Source organism: Solea senegalensis, linkage group LG10, assembly GCF_019176455.1.
Source record: "Solea senegalensis isolate Sse05_10M linkage group LG10, IFAPA_SoseM_1, whole genome shotgun sequence".
NCBI lineage: Eukaryota > Metazoa > Chordata > Actinopteri > Pleuronectiformes > Soleidae > Solea > Solea senegalensis.
The window spans coordinates 20,013,301-20,040,093 of NC_058030.1; the positions used below are offsets into that span (position 1 = coordinate 20,013,301).

The 26,793-nt window shown below is 41.2% G+C and overlaps 1 protein-coding gene across 6 annotated transcripts in view; it reads left to right on the forward strand.

The window, feature by feature from the left end:
- The window catches only part of ppfibp1b (PPFIA binding protein 1b), a 37,857-nt gene that overhangs the window by 6,991 nt on the left and 4,073 nt on the right, over positions 1–26,793 (forward strand). The window contains exons 2-20 of one of the 6 annotated variants that reach the window (XM_044036771.1): positions 15,060–15,141; positions 15,763–15,968; positions 16,823–16,912; positions 16,994–17,107; positions 17,563–17,694; positions 18,628–18,720; positions 19,254–19,346; positions 19,895–20,012; positions 20,863–20,907; positions 22,521–22,582; positions 22,684–22,768; positions 23,368–23,507; positions 23,911–24,008; positions 24,121–24,181; positions 24,328–24,514; positions 24,903–24,935; positions 25,905–26,046; positions 26,272–26,403; positions 26,599–26,749. In XM_044036771.1, the coding sequence (XP_043892706.1) occupies positions 15,078–15,141; positions 15,763–15,968; positions 16,823–16,912; positions 16,994–17,107; positions 17,563–17,694; positions 18,628–18,720; positions 19,254–19,346; positions 19,895–20,012; positions 20,863–20,907; positions 22,521–22,582; positions 22,684–22,768; positions 23,368–23,507; positions 23,911–24,008; positions 24,121–24,181; positions 24,328–24,514; positions 24,903–24,935; positions 25,905–26,046; positions 26,272–26,403; positions 26,599–26,749 (2,046 nt within the window). In that variant the 5' untranslated portion in view covers positions 15,060–15,077. The remainder of the gene's footprint in view (positions 1–15,059; positions 15,142–15,762; positions 15,969–16,822; positions 16,913–16,993; positions 17,108–17,562; positions 17,695–18,627; positions 18,721–19,253; positions 19,347–19,894; positions 20,013–20,862; positions 20,908–22,520; positions 22,583–22,683; positions 22,769–23,367; positions 23,508–23,910; positions 24,009–24,120; positions 24,182–24,327; positions 24,515–24,902; positions 24,936–25,904; positions 26,047–26,271; positions 26,404–26,598; positions 26,750–26,793) is intronic. The other 5 variants (XM_044036766.1, XM_044036767.1, XM_044036768.1 and 2 more) reach the window with 5 other exon arrangements.

The following is a 26,793-nucleotide window of genomic DNA, read 5'->3' on the forward strand; positions in this document are numbered from 1 at the left end:
GAAATTTCGAGGGTGCCTGCAGTTCTTGCGGCATGTGGAAGTTATATGATTTGGATCCAATCCACCTTGGAAGTACTTTTTGGTGGAGTCACCCTTTAAAAGACCAAGTTTTAAAGGAGAGAGGGGGAGAGAGATTCACAAGCCCCTCTGTTTCCCATTCATGTGTATGTGGAAGTTATATGGCAGTTTTTTGCGATTTTTGTCGCCATGGTTACTTGAAACGCTTAGAAATAGTCATCGCACACAAGTCCCGGTCGAGCCGCACGTTTTGATATAACATGTGTGGGGGTTTTCTCAAAACTGTGGGAGGAGTTAGACGTCAAAGTTTTGGGTGGAAGAATACAGAGAGACTGATGACAAGCCCCTCCCAAAGTCCCCTCTGCTCCTTACACACACACACGCAAACACACGCACACACGCTTGTCTCTATCTCTCCAAAACCAGCAGAGAAAGCTGAGAAAACAGCATGTTTTAAAATTGTCATATTTCAAGAACGGTTGATGATAGAGATAAAATTTTTGGTTTGTGAGCGTCAGGAGGCTTTCGGCAACTCCCACATTTAAATTGGTGACAAACGGGCATGAATTGACAGAGAAATCACAGTTTTAAAATCACCCTCGTCTTGATTTTTCCAGAACTCAAAAGCAGACATTTTAACATGGGAGTCAATGGAGAGTGTGACCGGAGTTGTCTGCGCTTTGAGGTGATTTTAAGAAAAACTACAAGTCATATGAACATGAAAACACACACAGGGTTACATGACGCCCATGGCAACGTTTTGATGTAAAAATTGTCCGTGTAGGTTGGAAATTGTGGGCAGGAGAGGAGTTTGTTTAGAGATTTTTGGTGATTATTTTGCTGGATCTCGCTAGAGTGGGCCACTCTAGCTCCCGCCCACACACCACTCACACACTCATTATAAAATCTGAAAACGTAAAAAAAAAGTACAAAACTTAAACTGCGATTGTTTAAAAACCGTAACATGGATCAAAACTTTGACTTAGGTCAGAAAAGTCCCAAGTCTTGTGACTCGTTTAAAGTTCCAACCACGTTTCTACTTTAAAGTATGACGATACTGTGATGCTCCGAAGTGGGCTTGGTTGTTTTCGGTTTCCCATTATTGTGTGAGTGGAAATGAGTGAAAATTATTTTACATTTTCGCGATTTCTGTCGCCATGGTTACGCGAAAGTCTTAGAAAAATCATAGCTCACGATTCCCGGTCAAGGCGCACGTTTTGATATAACTTGTGTTGGGGTTTTCTCAAAGCTGCGGGAGGAGAAGCGCGGCAAAAAACGGGAGGAAGAGGAATAATAAGCAGAACTAGAGTGGCAATTCCGTGCCGAAATTTCGAGGGTGCCTGCAGTTCTTGCGGCATGTGGAAGTTATATGATTTGGATCCAATCCACCTTGGAAGTACTTTTTGGTGGAGTCACCCAGTTTTAAAGGAGAGAGGGGGAGAGAGATTCACAAGCCCCTCTGTGTCCCATTCATGTGTATGTGGAAGTTATATGGCAGTTTTTTGCGATTTTTGTCGCCATGGTTACTTGAAACGCTTAGAAATAGTCATCGCACACAAGTCCCGGTCGAGCCGCACGTTTTGATATAACATGTGTGGGGGTTTTCTCAAAACTGTGGGAGGAGTTAGACGTCAAAGTTTTGGGTGGAAGAATACAGAGAGACTGACAAGCCCCTCCCAAAGTCCCCTCTGCTCCTTACGCACACACACGCAAACACACGCTTGTCTCTATCTCTCCAAAACCAGCAGAGAAATCAGAGAAAACAGCATGTTTTAAAGTTGTCATATTTCAAGAACGGTTGATGATAGAGATAAAATTTTTGGTTTGTGAGCGTCAGGAGGCTTTCGGCAACTCCCACATTTAAATTGGTGACAAACGGACGTGAATTGACAGAGAAATCACAGTTTTAAAATCACCCTCGTCTTGATTTTTCCAGAACTCAAAAGCAGACATTTTAACATGGGAGTGAATGGAGAGTGTGACCATGACTCTCTGCGCTTTGAGGTGATTTTAAGAAAAACTACAAGTCATATGAACATGAAAACACACACAGGGTTAGACGACGCCCATGGCAACGTTTTGATGTAAAAATTGTCCGTGTAGGTTGGAAATTGTGGGCAGGAGAGGAGTTTGTTTAGAGGATTTCTCTGATTATTTCTGAATCTCAACAGAGTCTGTCACTGGTGCAACACACACACATTTCCCATTGTTGTGTGAGTGGAAGATAGTTCTTAGTTTTTTGCCATTTTTATCGCCATGGTAACTCGAAACGCTTAGAAAAGACATAGCACACCATTCCCGGCCAAGCCGCACGTTTTGATATAACATGTGTGGGGGTTTTCTCAAAACTGTGGGAGGAGTTAGACGTCAAAGTTTTGGGTGGAAGAATACAGAGAGACTGACAAGCCCCTCCCAAAGTCCCCTCTGCTCCTTACACACACGCACACACACACGCAAACACACGACTGTCTCTATCTCTCCAAAACCAGCAGAGAAATCAGAGAAAACAGCATGTTTTTAAGTTGTCATATTTCAAGAACGGTTGATGATAGAGATAAAATTTTTGGTTTGTGAGCGTCAGGAGGCTTTCGGCAACTCCCACATTTAAATTTGCGACAAACGGGCAAGAGATGACAGAGAAATCACAGTTTTAAAATCACCCTCGTCTTGATTTTTCCAGAACTCAAAAGCAGACATTTTAACATGGGAGTCAATGGAGAGTGTGACCGGAGTTGTCTGCGCTTTGAGGTGATTTTAAGAAAAACTACAAGTCATATGAACATGAAAACACACACAGGGTTAGACGACGCCCATGGCAACGTTTTGATGTAAAAATTGTCCGTGTAGGTTGGAAATTGTGGGCAGGAGAGGAGTTTGTTTAGAGGATTTCTCTGATTATTTCTGAATCTCAACAGAGTCTGTCACTGGTGCAACACACACACATTTCCCATTGTTGTGTGAGTGGAAGATAGTTCTTAGTTTTTTGCCATTTTTATCGCCATGGTAACTCGAAACGCTTAGAAAAGACATAGCACACCATTCCCGGCCAAGCCGCACGTTTTGATATAACATGTGTGGGGGTTTTCTCAAAACTGTGGGAGGAGAAGCGCGGCAAACTTTCCTGAAGGGGGATTACAAGTTAACACTAGATCGGCAATTCCGTGCCGAAATTTCGAGGGTGCCTGCAGTTCTTGCGGCATGTGGAAGTTATATGATTTGGATCCAATCCACCTTGGAAGTACTTTTTGGTGGAGTCACCCAGTTTTAAAGGAGAGAGGGGGAGAGAGATTCACAAGCCCCTCTGTTTCCCATTCATGTGTATGTGGAAGTTATATGGCAGTTTTTTGCGATTTTTGTGGCCATGGTTACTTGAAACGCTTAGAAATAGTCATCGCACACAAGTCCCGGTCGAGCCGCACGTTTTGATATAACATGTGTGGGGGTTTTCTCAAAACTGTGGGAGGAGTTAGACGTCAAAGTTTTGGGTGGAAGAATACAGAGAGACTGACAAGCTCCTCCCAAAGTCCCCTCTGCTCCTTACACGCACACACGCAAACACACGCACACACACGCTTGTCTCTATTTCTCCAAAACCAGCAGAGAAATCAGAGAAAACAGCATGTTTTAAAGTTGTCATATTTCAAGAACGGTTGATGATAGAGATAAAATTTTTGGTTTGTGAGCGTCAGGAGGCTTTCGGCAACTCCCACATTTAAATTTGTGACAAACGGACGTGAATTGACAGAGAAATCACAGTTTTAAAATCACCCTCGTCTTGATTTTTCCAGAACTCAAAAGCAGACATTTTAACATGGGAGTGGATGTAGAGTGTGACCGGAGTTGTCTGCGCTTTGAGGTGATTTTAAGAAAAACTACAAGTCATATGAACATGAAAACACACACAGGGTTAGACGACGCCCATGGCAACGTTTTGATGTAAAAATTGTCCGTGTAGGTTGGAAATTGTGGGCAGGAGAGGAGTTTGTTTAGAGGATTTCTCTGATTATTTCTGAATCTCAACAGAGTCTGTCACTGGTGCAACACACACACATTTCCCATTGTTGTGTGAGTGGAAGATAGTTCTTAGTTTTTTGCCATTTTTATCGCCATGGTAACTCGAAACGCTTAGAAAAGACATAGCACACCATTCCCGGCCAAGCCGCACGTTTTGATATAACATGTGTGGGGGTTTTCTCAAAACTGTGGGAGGAGAAGCGCGGCAAACTTTCCTGAAGGGGGATTACAAGTTAACACTAGATCGGCAATTCCGTGCCGAAATTTCGAGGGTGCCTGCAGTTCTTGCGGCATGTGGAAGTTATATGATTTGGATCCAATCCAAGTACTTTTTGGTGGAGTCACCCTTTAAAAGACCAAGTTTTAAAGGAGAGAGGGGGAGAGAGATTCACAAGCCCCTCTGTTTCCCATTCATGTGTATGTGGAAGTTATATGGCAGTTTTTTGCGATTTTTGTGGCCATGGTTACTTGACACGCTTAGAAATAGTCATCGCACACAAGTCCCGGTCGAGCCGCACGTTTTGATATAACATGTGTGGGGGTTTTCTCAAAACTGTGGGAGGAGTTAGACGTCAAAGTTTTGGGTGGAAGAATACAGAGAGACTGACAAGCCCCTCCCAAAGTCCCCCCCAAAGTCCCCTTTGCTCCTTACACACACGCACACACACACACGCAAACACACGCACACACGCAAACACACGCTTGTCTCTATCTCTCCAAAACCAGCAGAGAAAGCAGAGAAAACAGCATGTTTTAAAGTTGTCATATTTCAAGAACGGTTGATGATAGAGATAAAATTTTTGGTTTGTGAGCGCCAGGAGGCTTTCGGCAACTCCCACATTTAAATTTGTGACAAACGGACGTGAATTGACAGAGAAATCACAGTTTTAAAATCACCCTCGTCTTGATTTTTCCAGAACTCAAAAGCAGACATTTTAACATGGGAGTGGATGTAGAGTGTGACCGGAGTTGTCTGCGCTTTGAGGTGATTTTAAGAAAAACTACAAGTCATATGAACATGAAAACACACACAGGGTTACACGACACCCATGGCAACGTTTTGATGTAAAAATTGTCCGTGTAGGTTGGAAATTGTGGGCAGGAGAGGAGTTTGTTTAGAGGATTTCTCTGATTATTTCTGAATCTCAACACAGTCTGTCACTGGTGCAACACACACACATTTCCCATTGTTGTGTGAGTGTGAGATAGTTCTTAGTTTTTTGCCATTTTTATCGCCATGGTAACTCGAAACGCTTAGAAAAGACATAGCACACCATTCCCGGCCAAGCCGCACGTTTTGATATAACATGTGTGGGGGTTTTCTCAAAACTGTGGGAGGAGAAGCGCGGCAAACTTTCCTGAAGGGGGATTACAAGTTAACACTAGATCGGCAATTCCGTGCCGAAATTTCGAGGGTGCCTGCAGTTCTTGCGGCATGTGGAAGTTATATGATTTGGATCCAATCCACCTTGGAAGTACGAGGACATATTTTTTAAGTTTTAAAGGAGAGAGAAGTTATATGGCAGTTTTTTGCGATTTTTGTGGCCATGGTTACTTGAAACGCTTAGAAATAGTCATCGCACACAAGTCCCGGTCGAGCCGCACGTTTTGATATAACATGTGTGGGGGTTTTCTCAAAACTGTGGGAGTAGTTAGACGTCAAAGTTTTGGGTGGAAGAATACAGAGAGACTGACAAGCCCCTCCCAAAGTCCCCTCTGCTCCTTACACACACGCACGAACACACACACGCACCCACACGCAAACACACGCTTGTCTCTATCTCTCCAAAACCAGCAGAGAAAGCAGAGAAAACAGCATGTTTTAAAATTGTCATATTTCAAGAACGGTTGATGATAGAGATAAAATTTTTGGTTTGTGAGCGTCAGGAGGCTTTCGGCAACTCCCACATTTAAATTTGTGACAAACGGGTAAGAATTGACAGAGAAATCACAGTTTTAAAATCACCCTCGTCTTGATTTTTCCAGAACTCAAAAGCAGACATTTTAACATGGGAGTCAATGGAGAGTGTGACCGGAGTTGTCCGCGCTTTGAGGTGATTTTAAGAAAAACTACAAGTCATATGAACATGAAAACACACACAGGGTTAGACGACGCCCATGGCAACGTTTTGATGTAAAAATTATCAGTGTAGGTTGAAAATTGTGGGCAGGAGAAGAGTTTGTTTAGAGATTTTTGGTGATTATTTTGCTGGATCTCGCTAGAGTGGGCCACTCTAGCGATCCGCCCACACACTTCACAAACCACTCACACAATCATTATAAAATCTGAAAACGTAAAAAAAAAGTACAAAACGTAAACTGCGATTGTTTAAAAACCGTAACATGTATCAAAACTTTGAATTAGGTCAGAAAAGTCCCAAGTCTTGTGACCCGTTTAAAGTTCCAACCACGTTTCTACGTTAAAGTATGACGACACTGTGATGCTCCAAAGTGGGCTTGTTTTTTTCGGTTTCCCATTATTGTGTGAGTGGAAATTATTTTACATTTTTGCGATTTCTGTCGCCATGGTTACGCGAAAGTCTTAGAAAAGTCATAGCTCACGATTCCCGGTCAAGGCGCACGTTTTGATATAACTTGTGTTGGGGGTTTCTCAAAACTGCGGGAGGAGAAGCGTGCCAAACTTTTGGCGGGGCGCGAGAATATCAAGCGGAATAAACGCGTAGGATTACAATAGATGCTTGCTCTGCAATGCAATCTAGTGAGAACCCTAGGGTTCTGACTAGTTTGCCTTGCAGCAGCAGGCACCTAACTAGATCGGCAATTCCGTGCCGAAATTTCGAGGGTGCCTGCAGTTCTTGCGGCATGTGGAAGTTATATGATTTGGATCCAATCCACCTTGGAAGTACTTTTTGGTGGAGTCACCCTTTAAAAGACCAAGTTTTAAAGGAGAGAGGGGGAGAGAGATTCACAAGCCCCTCTGTTTCCCATTCATGTGTATGTGGAAGTTATATGGCAGTTTTTTGCGATTTTTGCCGCCATGGTTACTTGAAACGCTTAGAAATAGTCATCGCACACAAGTCCCAGTCGAGCCGCACGTTTTGATATAACATGTGTGGGGGTTTTCTCAAAACTGTGGGAGGAGTTAGACGTCATAGTTTTGGGTGGAAGAATACAGAGAGACTGACAAGCCCCTCCCAAAGTCCCCTCTGCTCCTTACACACACGCACACACACACGCAAACACACGCTTGTCTCTATCTCTCCAAAACCAGCAGAGAAAGCTGAGAAAACAGCATGTTTTAAAATTGTCATATTTCAAGAACGGTTGATGATAGAGATAAAATGTTTGGTTTGTGAGCGTCAGGAGGCTTTCGGCAACTCCCATATTTAAATTGGTGACAAACGGACGTGAATTGACAGAGAAATCACAGTTTTAAAATCACCCTCGTCTTGATTTTTCCAGAACTCAAAAGCAGACATTTTAACATGGGAGTCAATGGAGAGTGTGACCGGAGTTGTCTGCGCTTTGAGGTGATTTTAAGAAAAACTACAAGTCATATGAACATGAAAACACACACAGGGTTAGACGACGCCCATGGCAATGTTTTGATGTAAAAATTATCAGTGTAGGTTGGAAATTGTGGGCAGGAGAAGAGTTTGTTTAGAGATTTTTGGTGATTATTTTGCTGGATCTCGCTAGAGTGGCACACTCTAGCTGCCGCCTACACAACGCAATACACACTCATTATAAAATCTGAAAACGTAAAAAAAAAGTACAAAACGTAAACTGCGATTGTTTAAAACCGTAACATGGATCAAAACTTTGACTTAGGTCAGAAAAGTCCCAAGTCTTGTGACCCGTTTAAAGTTCCAACCACGTTTCTACGTTAAAGTATGACGACACTGTGATGCTCCGAAGTGGGCTTGGTTGTTTTCGGTTTCCCATTATTGTGTGAGTGGAAATGAGTGAAAATTATTTTACATTTTCGCGATTTCTGTCGCCATGGTTACGCGAAAGTCTTAGAAAAGTCATAGCTCACGATTCCCGGTCAAGGCGCACGTTTTGATATAACTTGTGTGGGGGTTTTCTCAAAGCTGCGGGAGGAGAAGCGCGGCAAAAAAACGGAAGGAAGAGGAATATCAAGAAGAATAAACGCGTAGAATATCAAGATGTGCTCGCAGCACAATGCATTCTAGTGAGAACCCTAGGGTTCTGACTAGTATGCCTTGTGGCTGCAGGCACTGGGAGGAGTTAGACGTCAAAGTTTTGGGTGGAAGAATACAGAGAGACTGACAAGCCCCTCCCAAAGTCCCCTCTGCTCCTTACACACACGCGCACACGCAAACACACGACTGTCTCTATCTCTCCAAAACCAGCAGAGAAATCAGAGAAAACAGCATGTTTTTAAGTTGTCATATTTCAAGAACGGTTGATGATAGAGATAAAATTTTTGGTTTGTGAGCGTCAGGAGGCTTTCGGCAACTCCCACATTTAAATTTTTGACAAACGGGCAAGAATTGACAGAGAAATCACAGTTTTAAAATCACCCTCGTCTTGATTTTTCCAGAACTCAAAAGCAGACATTTTAACATGGGAGTCAATGGAGAGTGTGACCGGAGTTGGCTGCGCTTTGAGGTGATTTTAAGAAAAACTACAAGTCATATGAACATGAAAACACACACAGGGTTAGACGACGCCCATGGCAACGTTTTGATGTAAAAATTATCAGTGTAGGTTGAAAATTGTGGGCAGGAGAAGAGTTTGTTTAGAGATTTTTGGTGATTATTTTGCTGGATCTCGCTAGAGTGGCCCACTCTAGCGATCCGCCCACACACTTCACAAACCACTCACACAATCATTATAAAATCTGAAAACGTAAAAAAAAAGTACAAAACGTAAACTGCGATTGTTTAAAAACCGTAACATGTATCAAAACTTTGACTTAGGTCAGAAAAGTCCCAAGTCTTGTGACCCGTTTAAAGTTCCAACCACGTTTCTACGTTAAAGTATGACGACACTGTGATGCTCCAAAGTGGGCTTGGTTTTTTTCGGTTTCCCATTATTGTGTGAGTGGAAATTATTTTACATTTTCGCGATTTCTGTCGCCATGGTTACGCGAAAGTCTTAGAAAAGTCATAGCACACCATTCCCGGTCAAGGCGCACGTTTTGATGTAACTTGTGTTGGGGGTTTCTGAAAACTGCGGGAGGAGAAGCGCGCCAAACTTTTGGGGGGGCGCGAGAAGAAGAAGAAGAATAAACGCGTAGGATTACAATAGATGCTTGCTCTGCAATGCAATCTAGTGAGAACTCTAGGGAGTTCTGACTAGTATGCCTTGCAGCAGCAGGCACCTAATAAACGCGTAGGATTACAATAGATGCTTGCTCTGCAATGCAATCTAGTGAGAACCCTAGGGTTCTGACTAGTTTGCCTTGCAGCAGCAGGCACCTAATAACACTAGATCGGCAATTCCGTGCCGAAATTTCGAGGGTGCCTGCAGTTCTTGCGGCATGTGGAAGTTATATGATTTGGATCCAATCCACCTTGGAAGTACGTGGACATTTTGGTGGAGTCACCCTTTAAAAGACCAAGTTTTAAAGGAGAGAGGGGGAGAGAGATTCACAAGCCCCTCTGTTTCCCATTCATGTGTATGTGGAAGTTATATGGCAGTTTTTTGCGATTTTTGTCGCCATGGTTACTTGAAACGCTTAGAAATAGTCATCGCACACAAGTCCCGGTCGAGCCGCACGTTTTGATATAACATGTGTGGGGGTTTTCTCAAAACTGTGGGAGGAGTTAGACGTCATAGTTTTGGGTGGAAGAATACAGAGAGACTGACAAGCCCCTCCCAAGGTCCCCTCTGCTCCTTACACACACGCACACACACACACGCAAACACACGCTTGTCTCTATCTCTCCAAAACCAGCAGAGAAAGCAGAGAAAACAGCATGTTTTAAAATTGTCATATTTCAAGAACGGTTGATGATAGAGATAAAATTTTTGGTTTGTGAGCGTCAGGAGGCTTTCGGCAACTCCCATATTTAAATTGGTGACAAACGGACGTGAATTGACAGAGAAATCACAGTTTTAAAATCACCCTCGTCTTGATTTTTCCAGAACTCAAAAGCAGACATTTTAACATGGGAGTCAATGGAGAGTGTGACCGGAGTTGTCTGCGCTTTGAGGTGATTTTAAGAAAAACTACAAGTCATATGAACATGAAAACACACACAGGGTTAGACGACGCCCATGGCAACGTTTTGATGTAAAAATTATCAGTGTAGGTTGGAAATTGTGGGCAGGAGAAGAGTTTGTTTAGAGATTTTTGGTGATTATTTTGCTGGATCTCGCTAGAGTGGGCCACTCTAGCGATCCGCCCACACACTTCACAAACCACTCACACAATCATTATAAAATCAGAAAGCGTCGAAAAAAAGTACAAAACGTAAACTGCGATTGTTTAAAAACCGTAACATGTATCAAAACTTTGACTTGGGTCAGAAAAGTCCCAAGTCTTGTGACTCGTTTAAAGTTTCAACCACGTTTCTACGTTAAAGTATGACGACACTGTGATGCTCCAAAGCGGGCTTGGTTTTTCTCAAAATTTTGTCCGTTTCCCATTATTGTGTGAGTGGAAATTAATCGCAGTTTTTCGCGATTTGTGTCGCCATGGTTACTCGAAAGTCTTAGAAAAGACATAGCACACGATTCCCGGTCAAGGCGCACGTTTTGATGTAACTTGTGTTGGGGGTTTCTCAAAACTGCGGGAGGAGTAGCGTGCCAAACTTTTGGGGTGCGAGAATAATATCAAGAAGAACAATTCGTGCCGAAATTTCGAGGGTGCCTGCAGTTCTTGCGGCATGTGGAAGTTATATGATTTGGATCCAATCCACCTTGGAAGTACTTTTTGGTGGAGTCACCCTTTAAAAGACCAAGTTTTAAAGGAGAGAGGGGGAGAGAGATTCACAAGCCCCTCTGTTTCCCATTCATGTGTATGTGGAAGTTATATGGCAGTTTTTTGCGATTTTTGCCGCCATGGTTACTTGACACGCTTAGAAATAGTCATCGCACACAAGTCCCGGTCGAGCCGCACGTTTTGATATAACATGTGTGGGGGTTTTCTCAAAACTGTGGGAGGAGTTAGACGTCAAAGTTTTGGGTGGAAGAATACAGAGAGACTGACAAGCCCCTCCCAAAGTCCCCTCTGCTCCTTACACACACACACGCACACACACACGCAAACGCACGCACACACACGCTTGTCTCTATTTCTCCAAAACCAGCAGAGAAATCAGAGAAAACAGCATGTTTTAAAGTTGTCATATTTCAAGAACGGTTGATGATAGAGATAAAATTTTTGGTTTGTGAGCGTCAGGAGGCTTTCGGCAACTCCCACATTTAAATTTGTGACAAACGGACGTGAATTGACAGAGAAATCACAGTTTTAAAATCACCCTCGTCTTGATTTTTCCAGAACTCAAAAGCAGACATTTTAACATGGGAGTGGATGTAGAGTGTGACCATGGAGTTCTCTGCGCTTTGAGGTGATTTTAAGAAAAACTACAAGTCATATGAACATGAAAACACACACAGGGTTACACGACACCCATGGCAACGTTTTGATGTAAAAATTGTCCGTGTAGGTTGGAAATTGTGGGCAGGAGAGGAGTTTGTTTAGAGGATTTCTCTGATTATTTCTGAATCTCAACAGAGTCTGTCACTGGTGCAACACACACACATTTCCCATTGTTGTGTGAGTGGAAGATAGTTCTTAGTTTTTTGCCATTTTTATCGCCATGGTAACTCGAAACGCTTAGAAAAGACATAGCACACCATTCCCGGCCAAGCCGCACGTTTTGATATAACATGTGTGGGGGTTTTCTCAAAACTGTGGGAGGAGAAGCGCGGCAAACTTTCGTGAAGGGGGATTACAAGTTAACACTAGATCGGCAATTCCGTGCCGAAATTTCGAGGGTGCCTGCAGTTCTTGCGGCATGTGGAAGTTATATGATTTGGATCCAATCCACCTTGGAAGTACGAGGACATATTTTTTAAGTTTTAAAGGAGAGAGAAGTTATATGGCAGTTTTTTGCGATTTTTGTGGCCATGGTTACTTGAAACGCTTAGAAATAGTCATCGCACACAAGTCCCGGTCGAGCCGCACGTTTTGATATAACATGTGTGGGGGTTTTCTCAAAACTGTGGGAGGAGTTAGACGTCAAAGTTTTGGGTGGAAGAATACAGAGAGACTGATGACAAGCCCCTCCCAAAGTCCCCTCTGCTCCTTACACACACACACGCAAACACACGCACACACGCTTGTCTCTATCTCTCCAAAACCAGCAGAGAAAGCTGAGAAAACAGCATGTTTTAAAATTGTCATATTTCAAGAACGGTTGATGATAGAGATAAAATTTTTGGTTTGTGAGCGTCAGGAGGCTTTCGGCAACTCCCACATTTAAATTGGTGACAAACGGACGTGAATTGACAGAGAAATCACAGTTTTAAAATCACCCTCGTCTTGATTTTTCCAGAACTCAAAAGCAGACATTTTAACATGGGAGTCAATGGAGAGTGTGACCGGAGTTGTCTGCGCTTTGAGGTGATTTTAAGAAAAACTACAAGTCATATGAACATGAAAACACACACAGGGTTAGACGACGCCCATGGCAACGTTTTGATGTAAAAATTATCAGTGTAGGTTGGAAATTGTGGGCAGGAGAGGAGTTTGTTTAGAGATTTTTGGTGATTATTTTGCTGGATCTCGCTAGAGTGGCACACTCTAGCTGCCGCCTACACAACGCAATACACACTCATTATAAAATCTGAAAACGTAAAAAAAAAGTACAAAACGTAAACTGCGATTGTTTAAAAACCGTAACATGTATCAAAACTTTGACTTAGGTCAGAAAAGTCCCAAGTCTTGTGACTCGTTTAAAGTTCCAACCACGTTTCTACGTTAAAGTATGACGACACTGTGATGCTCCGAAGTGGGCTTGGTTGTTTTCGGTTTCCCATTATTGTGTGAGTGGAAATGAGTGAAAATTATTTTACATTTTCGCGATTTCTGTCGCCATGGTTACGCGAAAGTCTTAGAAAAATCATAGCATAGCGATCCCGGTCAAGGCGCACGTTTTGATATAACTTGTGTGGGGGTTTTGTCAAAGCTGCGGGAGGAGAAGCGAGCCGAAAAACGGGAGGATGCGAGAATAATAAGAAGAATAAACGCCGTTGGAATATCAATAGATGCTTGCTCTGCAATGCATTCTAGTGAGAACCCTAGGGTTCTGACTAGTATGCCTTGCAGCAGCAGGCACCTAATAAACGCCAGTGGAATATCAATAGATGCTTGCAACGCAATGCAATCTAGTGAGAACTCTAGGGAGTTCTGACTAGAATGCCTTGCGGCTGCAGGCACCTAATAAACGCGCAGGATTACAAGATGTGCTCGCAGCACAATGCATTCTAGTGAGAACCCTAGGGTTCTGACTAGTATGCCTTGTGGCTGCAGGCACCTAATAAAGTTGTCTGGGACAAAAAATGAGAAAAAAATCTGTTGCAGTAGGAGTCTTGATGAGGGACAGGAAAGATAGCTACAGACACTTATTTGTTGCAGACCAGTACAACAAATAACACAAATGTTTTAGAATCCAGTTATGCATTATTGCTTTATAGGGAATATGTGCAAGATCCATAATATTTGTCAGTAGCAACACATGTGGCTGTAACTGAATTGTGGCCTTATAAATAGGCTTACACTTGCGTGGTCTGCACCAGTGGTGAGCAAGCCATTTGTTAGTACTATTAGTGGACTCCATTTCTATGCAAACTACAACTCTAATGCTACTGTCACATCCTTTTAGATTTTCACTGAAAATCCTTCCCGACTCCAATTCATGCAAGTCAGTCTACAAGCCATTGCAGGCATAAGAGGCAGCTGCGGAAGGTCTCAGTTTTTTATGTCTGTTCATTCTTTGGCATTTATTATTGGCTGCATGAATAATCATATCAACAGCCCCTTTTAAGATAGATCAAAGTAAGTGGAGGATCCATGGTTAGGTCAATGTTCAGCATTTACAGGCAACAAAAGAAGTCACATAGCCATTTTGAAATCTCTGTTGAATGGACAACTGGAATGAGAGCACAGATGAAGCTGCTGTTTTGTCACACATCATGCTTATGAGTGTGGAACGTCGGTAAGAATACTGTGTAAAATTGGAAAAGCTGTAGGCAGCAGTATGCTAGCTTTTCAGAGTAAACAAGCAAAAGGGAAGAGCAATATATGGCAATATAGGTGAAACCTTGGTGTGTTTCAAACAGGACCAGAGAAAGACTGCATGTGTGATTTTTCCATTTAACACCCAGAGAGAAAAGAACTGCTGTGCTGTTTGGGCAGATGTCCAGGACTGGTACAACAAAATGCATCTTCACACAGTCTCTAACAGGCTTACTAGTGTCCCACTGACAGGATGTTCTCTGTGCCAGAGATTTTAACATAAATGGCCCGATTGATATTCTGAAATGCATCATACATCAATCTTACTCTGACAAACACAAGATCTCTGAAGTGATTTCTGTTTTAGTTTCATTGTCTGAACTGCCACATACCCTAAGTATTTAGATGGAAATCTTTTCCTGCATACTGCTGAGTTGATGTGTTTTTATACTAGAAAACTCATCTTTTTTATGCATAGAGGGTTATGGAGGATGTACTGCAGTTTGAGTAATTCTTGGGTGGAAACCTTCTGTAACAACGTGTTTACCGCTGACCTTACTTAAAACGCTAAACACAACAGGAACTGGTTTGCTGGATTTGTCCTCAGTGCATTACTGAGAGTCACATCTCAAGCACACACTGACTTGTGTAATTACATAGACTAAACTAGTGCGTCATGCTTTTGGGTTTGTAGTCATAATAAAGATGAATTCAATTTTTATTCCTCCATTCTGTTAACTAATGCACTGCTTCATTCGATTTTAGTATGGCATCCATTTTAAAGGTTATTTTACGAGTAAACAAACAATTTCAGGAATGACTCAAACATATTTTACTTCTCTCCCTTTAGGTTAATCAGTGACTGAAGATGATGTCCGATGCCAGCGACATGTTGGCAGCAGCCTTGGAGCAGATGGATGGCATTATAGCAGGTAAGCCTCTCCTAAAACATTAAGCACCATCATAACATTTGTCGTTTAGTCATGGTGTGATTCTGTTGTTTTCTTAGCTGTGTTAAAGCCTAAACCAAGAAAGTATGTGTTATATTCTAAAGCAACGATAGCCACGGCCACTGACTGGCTGAGGTTGAGTCAACACTGATAACAGATTATCTTGTGTCATTTTATGGTTAATTTCATAGCTGGCATTTTAGATAGTCATCGTGGGATTTCTGGAGGTCTCTTTGTGCGTTTAATCTGACCTCATGTAGGCCATGTTTCTCTAAGCCACATTCAGAGTCGTTAAATTTGTTTAAATACCAACTTGTATTGTGTATAATTATGTCATTTAGTAACCATAGTCTTGTTATGAATTTACAATAAAAGTGGATAATTATCAGGTTCCTTTTTATGGTGCAAGGAATTTTTACTGAGATTTGATCAGTTTGTGGACCTCAACCACAAAATGGACTATTTTCTACGTGCTATTAATATCAGGAGTTAAGTGTGTAAAACTCCTTATATAATTACAAATAATTACTTGGTGAGTTTTGTGTCATTCTTTGCATTTTGGTGCTTTAGTTTTCTTTATTTTTCTCCTGTGTTTTACCTCAGGATCGAAGGCTCTGGACTATTCTAATGGGTTGTTTGACTGCCAGTCGCCCACTTCCCCTTTCATGGGCAGCCTGCGGGCGCTTCACCTTCTGGAAGACCTGAGAAGTGTCCTGGAGATGCTGGACACTGAGGAAAGGGAGAATCTGCGCTGCCAGATCCCCGACTCCACAGCTGACAGTCTGGTCGAGTGGCTCAATGGTCACCTGGTGAGAACCTTACGTGTAGAAAATATTTGGTAAAGAAACAAAGATAAGAAGATTTCTAATTTGTAATACACATTTTCATGTCATATTGAGTTTCATTTCTGTCTTCATTAGAACAGTGTTGTCTCAGGACAGTTCATTGTGGCTGGGAATTGAATATAATATAAGTGTATTGAGACAGAAAATGTACAAAATATGACTCGCATGACTCGCAGCCTAAATGTGATTCCATAAAGGATTGTTTTTACAGCTTTAAAAAGTAGTTCTCCTCAGTTCACATTTGACATAGACAACATTTTAAAATGTTAGAATGTGTAAGTAAGTATAAGTCTATTTGAGGAAGAGGTTTTGTCTGCAATGGTTGCACAGAATGTGCTCCAAACAAGATTTGGCACATCTGGTTTGATGCTGATTAGGAGTGTTGTATTAAAACTCCATGACTGCACACAACAGGGGCAAACAATCCTGTGTCCCGAGTAGACAAAAACATGTTTGCTAAATAAAAACATGGCTCTCTGGTGTTGTCAATGCCACAGTCGGTGTGCAGTAAGAAACATTTCGTACTCTTGGGAACCAGAGTTGTGTTTGGGAGAGTGATGGGCTGCAGGCCAGATAAATGCCAGAGTTTATGTGTAATGCTGTAACTCAGTCTGTGTGCAGCAGACTCGGTGTACAGCTGACTGCATTCTTAATCTCAGCCATGTAAGGGTTTGTTTGAAGGATTAATATGGGGCATCCAGTCAGTCACACTGAGATCTTTGCCAGACACTGAAACCCTTTATTTAATGAGTGAACTTTAGCACCATTTACCCATGTCTGTGCCTATAATAACCTTTTATGACTCTTTGTTCCTGCAGTCCAATGGGCACATCTCTCTGAGTAGTGGTGACCACTATCAAGAAAGACTTACCAGACTAGAAAGTGATAAGGAATCTTTGGTGCTTCAGGTATCCATCCAGCATAATCCAAAAATCCAATCAAATTTTTATACCCATGGACCTATTAAGTAATGCCTTGGTTTCATGAAGGTGAGTGTGCTGACAGACCAGGTGGAAGCTCAGGGAGAGAAGATTCGTGACCTGGATTTGTGTTTGGATGAACACAGGGAGAAACTCAACGCCACTGAGGAGATGCTGCAGCAGGTGTGTGTTTGTCTTCTAGGATCAAATTGTTTGCACTGAAGTTCAGGGGGTCGCACTGTAGTGAAAGCTCCGTATATGTACGACAAGGAGCTGGGAAGCTTGAGGTCATCTCCATGTATTCTGGAGCAGTCTTTTAATTTATTCTGAGAAAAGAAAAGAAAACAAAATGTGAGGGTTATATTGAAAAGTTAATTCATTTCAAAGAATACTGTTTAAACATGTTATGAGTTTTTTATTGTGAGGATAAGCGCATGTTTAGATATGAGCACCAGTATTACCACAAAGCACTGAGTAAGCCTTAATCTTCCCCATCGTCGCCATGCTGTTATAGGACAAACGGCAAGAGATGTTATTGTTACCCTCACTTATGTTACTATTGTAAATATCTACCAAATATCTGTTATGTCTGCTCCCTAAAAAGGTTGTTTTATACCAGTTGCCATTCTTCATTGTAGGAACTTCTGTGCAGAACTGCACTGGAATCCCAGAAGCTTGAACTGATATCTGAACTGTCGAACCTGAAGCTGAAGTTTAATACTATCGACAAGGAGAGAGTGGACTTTGATGACAGATTTAGAGACAGTGAGGTATGTGAGCATAATTCTTAAGGACAGGCATCCTCGTTGTCTCTGTCCAGTTCCATCTTCTCTCAGGATACACACACACACACACTTTCATTTGCACAGCTATTCTTCTTAGGACTTCTATTCATTTGGACAACTGAAACAAATCCTAAACCGTTCACCTAACCACAATTCAAATGTTAGCCCTAAACTAAACCAGTTCCTCAGAAATGAGTTCCTGGTCTCCATGAGGACTACTGGACCTGACAGGGTCAGTGTTGATGACAGAAAAGGTCCTTAAGAGTTTATACATACACACAGACATCAAACACATCTTGTTGTCTGACACCTGTGTGTGAAAGGAACATCTTATTTTACTGTCAGTCTCAAAGCAGCTGTGTTTTCAGTAAAAACAGAGAGAGAAGTATGCCTGCTGTGTTTATTGTTATTTATTATAGATGCTATTTGTGTGATTTAAGTCTACTGCTCTTTGGTCAAAAGCTTTACATCATAAAACGGTCACTCATTACCCTATATAGAATTGTTTTCCAGAGAGTTCTTCTCTCACATGATAATTGAAAACGTTCAAATACATCATCTTATTGTTGGAGCAGTGAAGTCTCTTCTTTTCCCTCTGGCACAACAACTTAATGTCTATGTTTTACTTAACACAACATAAATCAGTTCTTCACAAGCGGTTTTGGAATTGTGTCACTGTTGCTGCTTTGAAGACTTTGCTTTCCTAGAAATGCAGTCCCTTCAAAGATAGATTTGTAGATTAGTTTAAATTTTAAGTACATATTCTGCTGAAGAAGAAATATTTGTACAAATCTAATGCTTCATGAGAAAAGATTTGTTCATTTTGTTTAATATAACTCTTAACAGTTCAGTATGACTCAAAGGGGTTGCCAAATGTCTTATTACCTTTCTCTGACATGGATTTTCCTTTTTTCCCAGGATCTGATTCTTGAAATTAATGAACTGCGGTACAGATTGACAGATATGGAAAGTGAAAAACTACTGTATGAAAAGAAACTTAAATCCACTAAGGTGAGTTGTCAAAGTGACTCTATGAAAAGCCTTTCAAGAGTATCTTATTCTTTTTGTGGTTGTTTGTCTTCTCCAGCTAAACAAACCACTGAAATGAATTTGATGTGGTTTACCAATTTGTTATTTAATCTCCTCACTAAGATATGGCTTTTCTTTCATATCATGTAAATCCAAATCCTGTTCATGAGAAAAATAAGTCATGCCATCATGTTATCCTTCCTGGATTATTGTAGCTCTTGTGCACATCTGCTGTTCATCAGTATTGGGTCAAAAAGGACATTACATCATCTCATTGTTTCCTGCTGATAACAGCTACCTTCATGGCTCTTATCAAAATAATTAATGAACTGTTTATGTCCAGAACGTTTATTGGCTCCTAGTTCGTTTTTAATGATTGTTATGACCTCATTTGATCTATAAGGATGTTGCTGGTTTTATCTTGAGTCAAACTGTCTGTTTTTGAGTTTACACTTTATAGTTCTTTCTTGCATTCCTATTTTCTCTTTCTTCCTTGGGTTGTCTCTCTACTGTAGTCGCTAATGGCCAAGCTTTCTAGCCTGAAAATCAAAATGGGCCAGATGCAGTATGAGAAACAGAGGAAGGAGCACAAACTTCAGGCAATGAAGGTTTGCTTTTCTCAGGGTGACTTTCGTGCTTGCCATATGATTATGGTTTTGACCTCTCCCTTTGGCTCCTGTTCTGTTTTTATGTTTAGAGGAAACCTCCTACTTGGTACAGATCAGCTTTCTTTACCCGTTGAGGCAAATGGTGTCATATGTCACCCTACAGTAAAATGCAGTGTTAAATGTGGTCATATGTAGATATATATCACTTCTTCAGCAATGCACCAGTGCAGTGGTTCACTGTTGTGCTTTACTTCCTTTAATTTTTCCTTTTATCCCTCTTTACTCTCGTGCCTCTAACTATTCTTATCCTCATCTCCGTAATTAATTATTTCATTCGTTGCCATGCACGATTCCTGCATCTATTGTCATTATCTTTGCTCTCATCTGCCCCAACACGGAGCACAACAGGTGTGGCCTGTGTCTTTGTAGGTCATGTCATCATCTGTGAACCTTGTGTTGTGGTTTGTTGTTTGTAGTGTGGGGGTATGCTGCGGGGGGAGGTGGCGTCTGTGAAGGAAATCTCCTCACTGTTGTCTTCTGTTGGACAGGAGGAACTAGCCGTGCTGAGGAGGCAGCTGGAGGGCAAAGATGGAGAGATGAGGAGACTACAGGATGAGACAGGCTTCAAAGCCATGGCCTTGAGCAATGCAGATCCCTCAGACAGAGGTGGGCAAGCCGGTTGAATCACAAGCCTCTCGAAAGATAAACATGCATGGCGTTGACTATCATATTCAGCTTTATGTTAAAGCTGCTGTCAATAAAATACTCGAGTCAAAATCAGTGATAAATAGTTCTCTTATTCCGACAGCTGTCACTGATCTAGACTCTGTACAGATCTGGTATAAACCTCTGTTTTGAATGATCCCATCCTGTGATCACAAAAACCACATTCTGAGATGGTTTAAGGATGTTTGTGGCCACATTGTTGAGCTGCGTCTGTCAACAAGATGCAATAGAGACCACCTCCTCAGCAGATGTCCTGACACATAACAGATTTACAGTATTTTATGCTTATTGGCACCCAGATGTTGATTTATATGTAATCAGCCCCAAACAGTATTAACACTGATCATCACCATTTCTATTTCTAATGGTTATTTCATGTTACAGCAGCGTGAGTAGTGTCACTTTCCCTGTAACTCATGCAGACACACAAGAATTGTTGACATCAGTACAGTCACTCATGGAATGACGTGTGCATTTGCATAAAGGACGGGTGAAAGTTGAACAGGGACGTATTCTGAACACTTGTTAATGCCAAGTGTGACCTGTCGTACTTAGCAGTGTCTACATCCAGTCAAGTCTTTCAAGCCTGATGTTAATACCAGGTCTGAACGGGGCCCTTCAGTGTTCGCTCAGTGACATGGGTCTCTCAGTTTCACGGAGTTAGCCAAATGAGGGTATTGCTGACAGCAGCTTTAATATGATTAAGTGGTAATATCTGTGTATTAGCATTAGGCTAATTCAGAATTTGCAACCAACCAGTTTCTGTTTCATAATTCTTTGTCCCGTTTAGTCTCTCATCCAGATGAAACTCTTAGAAAGAGGCTGAAAGAAAAACGTAAGGGGGGATTTTATGTTTGTGTTTATCATTGCACTTAATTACTGCACCCATCTCAACTCCCGTTTGCATGAACGAGCATGAGCCATCTGAACTCTGCTTGTCCATTATAACCCACTGGAGTGCCGATAACTGACCACAGAGCACCCACCCTCTGTTAAACTGTTGTTTTTCTGATTTTGCAGAACAAATCCCAAGGTCGTCCAGAGCCCTTATTAGTTTGTTGTTTGTGTCCAATCTGGAACAGCAACAGGGAATGTCTGCTTTTCTGTTTTCACTAGGAATGAGGAATGAATTGTGTTTGTCATAACTGTTGAGGCTGCTTACTCATCCTCCTACCTCATGTCCTATAATAATCATCTCTTCCCCTTAATATCTGTCCCTAAACTCCTCTGTACCTTCCACTGCTCACACCAACAACCGATGTGTACCCTGCTAACCTGTAATGTCAGTGTCAGTATTGTGTGACAGTCACTTTGTAAGCAAGTTGTCATCTTATTTGTGCCTTCATCCATCAGTGACCTTTCACATAAGTGGAACAGTTTCATTTTTCACTGAGTGCACACTCTGTGTCCTCCTTCACTTAACATGTGTTGTGATTTGTTCACACGTGGGTAGTTTCAGTCACACTCAGCATTAAAAGGCATATTGTGGTGAGCCACTACAGATTAATGAATGGGTAACATCTGTCGTTACTGTGCACTAACAAAATAGTAATAGTATGGTAATCATTTGGCAATGTTATTTTGAATGCAGTTCCCAGCTCTTGGTTACAACAATCGCAATAATGATAGTACAGTAATAATTTATATTTGTAATATCCTGGTATATTGAAATAGTGACTCTGCAACAGGCCTCTTTCCTGGTTGCTGTGGTCATTAAGGGATTAGCTGGTACCTGCTTAATCTGTCTTTCCCTCGCTCTGTACACACACATGATCTCCACATATTTTGTTCATCCTTTGAGGAAGGTTGTGACAGCTCTCATAAGTAGTACCTTCACATTAAAATATTTGATAATTACCATATTATAAAGATTAAATGTATACTCCCTTACATCCAACACATGTTCCATTCTTATTTCAGAGCTATTCTGTAAGAAATTACTGTAATTAGTTCCTATTACAAATTACCTTACTATTAGTATATATTGTTATATTAAGTGTTACTAATAAATGTATAGGAAATAGAAATGGAAGGAACTTGAGATTGTTGGTTTGTTTTGAATGCAGAGTTTCTGGATACAGATGAGTCCATGACTTTTAGAAGAAAAACATAGAACTTTTTTGAATATTATGGGACCTTTTAATGTTGATGGTCGACTGTACACAGAGCCATGCAGCAGAGAGTGTGTTCTGAAAAATGAAAATGCTTTACTAAAGGTGAAATAAATCCATGTACCTGCTCAGACAAGATTATGGTAAACAATTTTTTTAAAGATTTTTCTAAACAAAGAATGAGATTGTGGTTTTGCTGGAATTTGATGCCAGTAGTATTGCACCCAGTATCATCTGAATGTTTTGTATCTTCTGCATATTCGGGCTTATTGTCCATCTCCACATGCAAAAGCTTCATTAGTGCAACAGTATCTAATACGTTTTCTTTCCTGACTAGATGTGGAAGTGCAGAGAATGAAAAAGGCAGTTGAATCTTTGATGGCAGCCAATGAAGAGAAGGTACATTTGACAAGTTGTGATGAACTCTGTGTGACACCAGGTGACCGACCTTCACACACTGTGCTTTTCATGTCATGTCTTTGTCATGTTTTCATTTGCAGGATCGTAAGATTGAGGAATTAAAGCAGTCGTTGGTACGGTACAAGAAAGTTCAAGACATGGTGATGTCGGTGCAAGGGAAAAAAGGTGAAACTTCTCCAGATACATACACCATAGTATGTTACATAACTAAAGGGCTCCCTAAAGCAATGACTTTGACTATAGCTTTAGAATAAGCATTTTATATTTAGTTTAGGAAAACAGTTTTAATTTTAATGCAATTATACACTTTTAGACATTTTGCTGTGTGCTATATTCACTATCTGCCATCACACTGTATTAAATATGACACCCTTAAAAGGACACTCTCATATTTGAAACTGAAGTCGACTGACAAACAACAACCCTTTGTTTGTCAGCTTGTTTTCCTTTGGGTGTATTTGTTTTTCTCCAAGCTGAATGTTTGCTGTTGCACTGGTTTATGTAACTCTGTTTGTGGGGATGGGTATTGAAATCTGTTACTGGACCAATCACATGTTGTAATTATGAACGGCTGTAGGAAGAGCTGCAATGTAAATGTTGAAACATTTTAAAATTAGTATTCTATACAAGATTGATTAAGAATATTTTACCTCACCAACTTTGTTTCTGGGTCTTCTATTTTGCACTTTTGTGCATGTGTAAAATATTAATTAATATCTTGTAAAAGTCAGTGGTTTCAGTCACATTGTTATTCTCTACTCCAGAAAGAACCAAAGATAACGAGTACATTGAGAGTCATGGCGATGCGTCTCTCGCATTTTTGTCGACCATCCTTCCACCCACGGAGCCAGAAAAAAACGAAGAAACAGATGTTCATCAGCTGAAAAGGAAAAGCCCAGATGAGGTTTGTATGGCATCATGTGATGTGTTGTCAAAATCATGATCACAAACATCAAAATACATTTCAAAATTGTAGAATATGAAATAGAAGTTATTTACAACAGTTAGTTATTTTTAGTGGTCTTATTTTCCTACTGTATGATTAATTATCTGTTGCACTTTTTTGCCCTCAAGCAGCTTCAACGGTCATTAAACTCTAAAGTGGGCAGTGAAATGTTATTTAGTTCCTAAAATCTCACACCTTTGAGAGTGTTGAAGGGTTTGATGTGCAATTAGATAACGTCTCATGAAGCATGTCATTCTAGTCCACTGTGCTCTTACGACACCAGGGAAATTTACTTAAGGTTTAATTATGGTAATGCACACTTTAAAGTAATTTGCCCTTTTTTTTTTTTAAATCATTCTAGCTGGAAATTCTCAATGGAATGAGTTTAAATTCTTCACCTTCACCAAGCCCATCAGACCCAGAACAGGTGTTTGAGTCCACACCAACAGATGTGGAAAGGTAAATGTAGACTGCAGAGCCACATCTAAGCTGATGCTGGACTGTTTTTACTTTACCACTACTTGTATTGTATTTACAAATGAATAATGAAAAGTTATTGTCGTTACTTCAGCAGCCACGATACCACAAAGATGAGCAGCCAGGAACATCTGGACAGGAGCAATAATGAAAAGGTAAAAGTCCTTTATTAAACCAAGTTTGTATAATTTCTGTACAAGTGCAGAGTTGTTGCTTAATTCAATTCTATCTCATTAGATTTACCTCAAAGTCCAGCACATAATATATAAACGCTGCTGCTGTTTTTTGTTTTGTCTTTTAGAATACAAGTGAGGAAGTCAGTAAACTGAGTGAAAAGCCACCTTTGAACCCCTCTGCCACTTTACCTGCTGCCACCACCACCACCACAGATGACGAAGCCTTTGGCTCTAGAAAGGCTCGTTCGTCTTTCGGAAAGGGTTTTTTCAAGATTCGTGGGGGCAAGAAAACCGGCAGCTCTCCTAACCTTGGTAAGAACAGAGCACATAATCCAGCAGCTGAATAAAAAGTCATCTCTGCATGTCAGTGTGCAACTGACTGGCTTGTTTATAGAGTGACATTTTCTTGAAAGTTTTTTCTTCCACCATGGACAGCATTTGATTTTCCACAGCCACACCCATGGAGTGTACTATATGGACCGTAATTTGCAGCCCACACAACCTGTGGTCCCCATTTAATTATGGAAGTCTTTTTTTGTGTTGTTGAATGCCCTCCGTCCTGTGTGCGTGTGAACCAATGACATGTATGTGTTTGTTTTCCTTCCACCTTCCCAGTCCTGTTTTTATTACAATCACAATTTCTGTCCTCTTGTCTTATTCTGTTGGACCCTGTCGTGTGTGCTTTGTAACACACATGAAGACCGCAGCCGGAGTGCGAGTGCGCCTATGCTAGGTACAGTATTGACCACAGGTCATTGTAGGGCTGCCGTAGCTTTCCGTGCAAATGGAACTGCTGGTTTTCCCCATATATTTGTTTATCTGTTCCTTTTTTCTTTTAAACTCAATCAGCTGACATCCTCTCACATTTCGTAGCTGCAGTACTTTAACAACCACACCCTCGTCACTATCCACTGTTGCGCAACTGTTGGCTGTCCCAACATCCAGCCAGTGTGTTGTCTATGCTGATTTGCCTGTCTGTCTGCATGTATTTGTTTACACTCTCCCTTCCCCAAACTCAAACCTGTGTTCAACTTGAGATCCACATTATCAACTGAAATGGTTGATTTGGATCTTAAATCCCACACTAAAATAGAACTAATTAGATTCCTTTACTTCTCATGAAATAAAACGTTATTACATTCTGAAGGCCTTTGCACATCAACTGCTAGAAATTGCAAATAAGTTGGAGGTGATTTTCGACTAACCCTCACTATTGACATCAAACATGACAGTTAAGTGAATAAAATTTAATTAGAGGGAGTTAAATACATCTTGGATGCTGTCATTTCACTGAATAAAAATGAGAAAAAATCCATGGCTTCAACCAAGAATGAAGACGAGAGGAGAGCTTACTGTAGGATGTTAGACAGTTTGAGGTGGATCCAGTTTGTTTGGAAACAGTCCCATTTGGAAGCAAAACTTAAAAAAAAAATTGTGTAGCTCACAGTTACTGGATACAGGTCTGAAAAAGATGAATGAAACACACGTAAAAAACTTGTATGAGGTGCAAAGGCCTTTGTCTGACATTGGTCATGTCTCATGCATGTGCTAGAAGTGATGACGCTCGCTGCTATGACCTCTCCATCTGTCTAGCTCTAGGATTATTGTGTTTTCTGGTCCAATGCAGCAGCTCTGTCTCCACTGCTCTGTGTGTTGTCTGCGTGTGATGCTGATGATGTTCTGTGGGAATGTGTTTGTGTAGCTGAGACAGAACGACAGGGCACCGACCATCTCGATTTGGCCGGGCTGCCGCAGAGGTCGGCTAACAGCGACAGCACCAACACACTTCCTACAACCCCAGAGGGCAGGAAAAAATCCAAGGGAATTATGAAACTCTTTGGGAAGTAAGTAGGAAAAGGAAATGAGAATATTGGCCTCTTGACTTTGAGAAGAATTTATGAATTAACCAATAAAAAAAACATGCTTAACAATTAGAATTCCTCAGGATTAAAAGGATAGAAGTAAATTATTTCAGCTAGAAATAATTCAAATGATTAATTTACTGTGAATTTTTACATGATTTGTTTAAGAATGTCATAATATTGAGACTTTAATGGTATATTTTTAAGGTTGAAAAGAAGTCAGTCTACCACATTCACCCTAGATGATAACCTACCAGAGGGTGAGTTCAAGCGGGGTGGAGTGCGAGCCACAGCAGGACCCAGACTGGGTTGGTCACGTGACCTCCAACAAGTCAGCAAGTAAGTCTGTGCATTCAGCCTGAATAATGACTCAGAATGTGGTTTCTTTGTTTTGAATCTGGTGTGCAATGACATTTAGGTACAGTGCAGAAATTCTCTGACAAGTCGTCTTTGTTTCTTTTTTGTCCTTTCAAGGATGTGTCTGTGTATCTTTTGTTTTTAAAAAGTGTTCTCTTTCCATTGTGTTTGTCTTAGTGATGTCGATGCTCCGTTTGCACGCTGGTCAAAGGATCAGGTGTGTGACTGGCTCCAGGATCAGGGTCTCGGTCTTTATGTGAACATTTCTCGTGTGTGGATCTCCTCTGGACAGACGCTGCTCCAGGCCTCACAACAGGACCTGGAGAGGGTGAGATGAAGCCCAAGAAATTCATATTTATTCTGCCCAAGAAG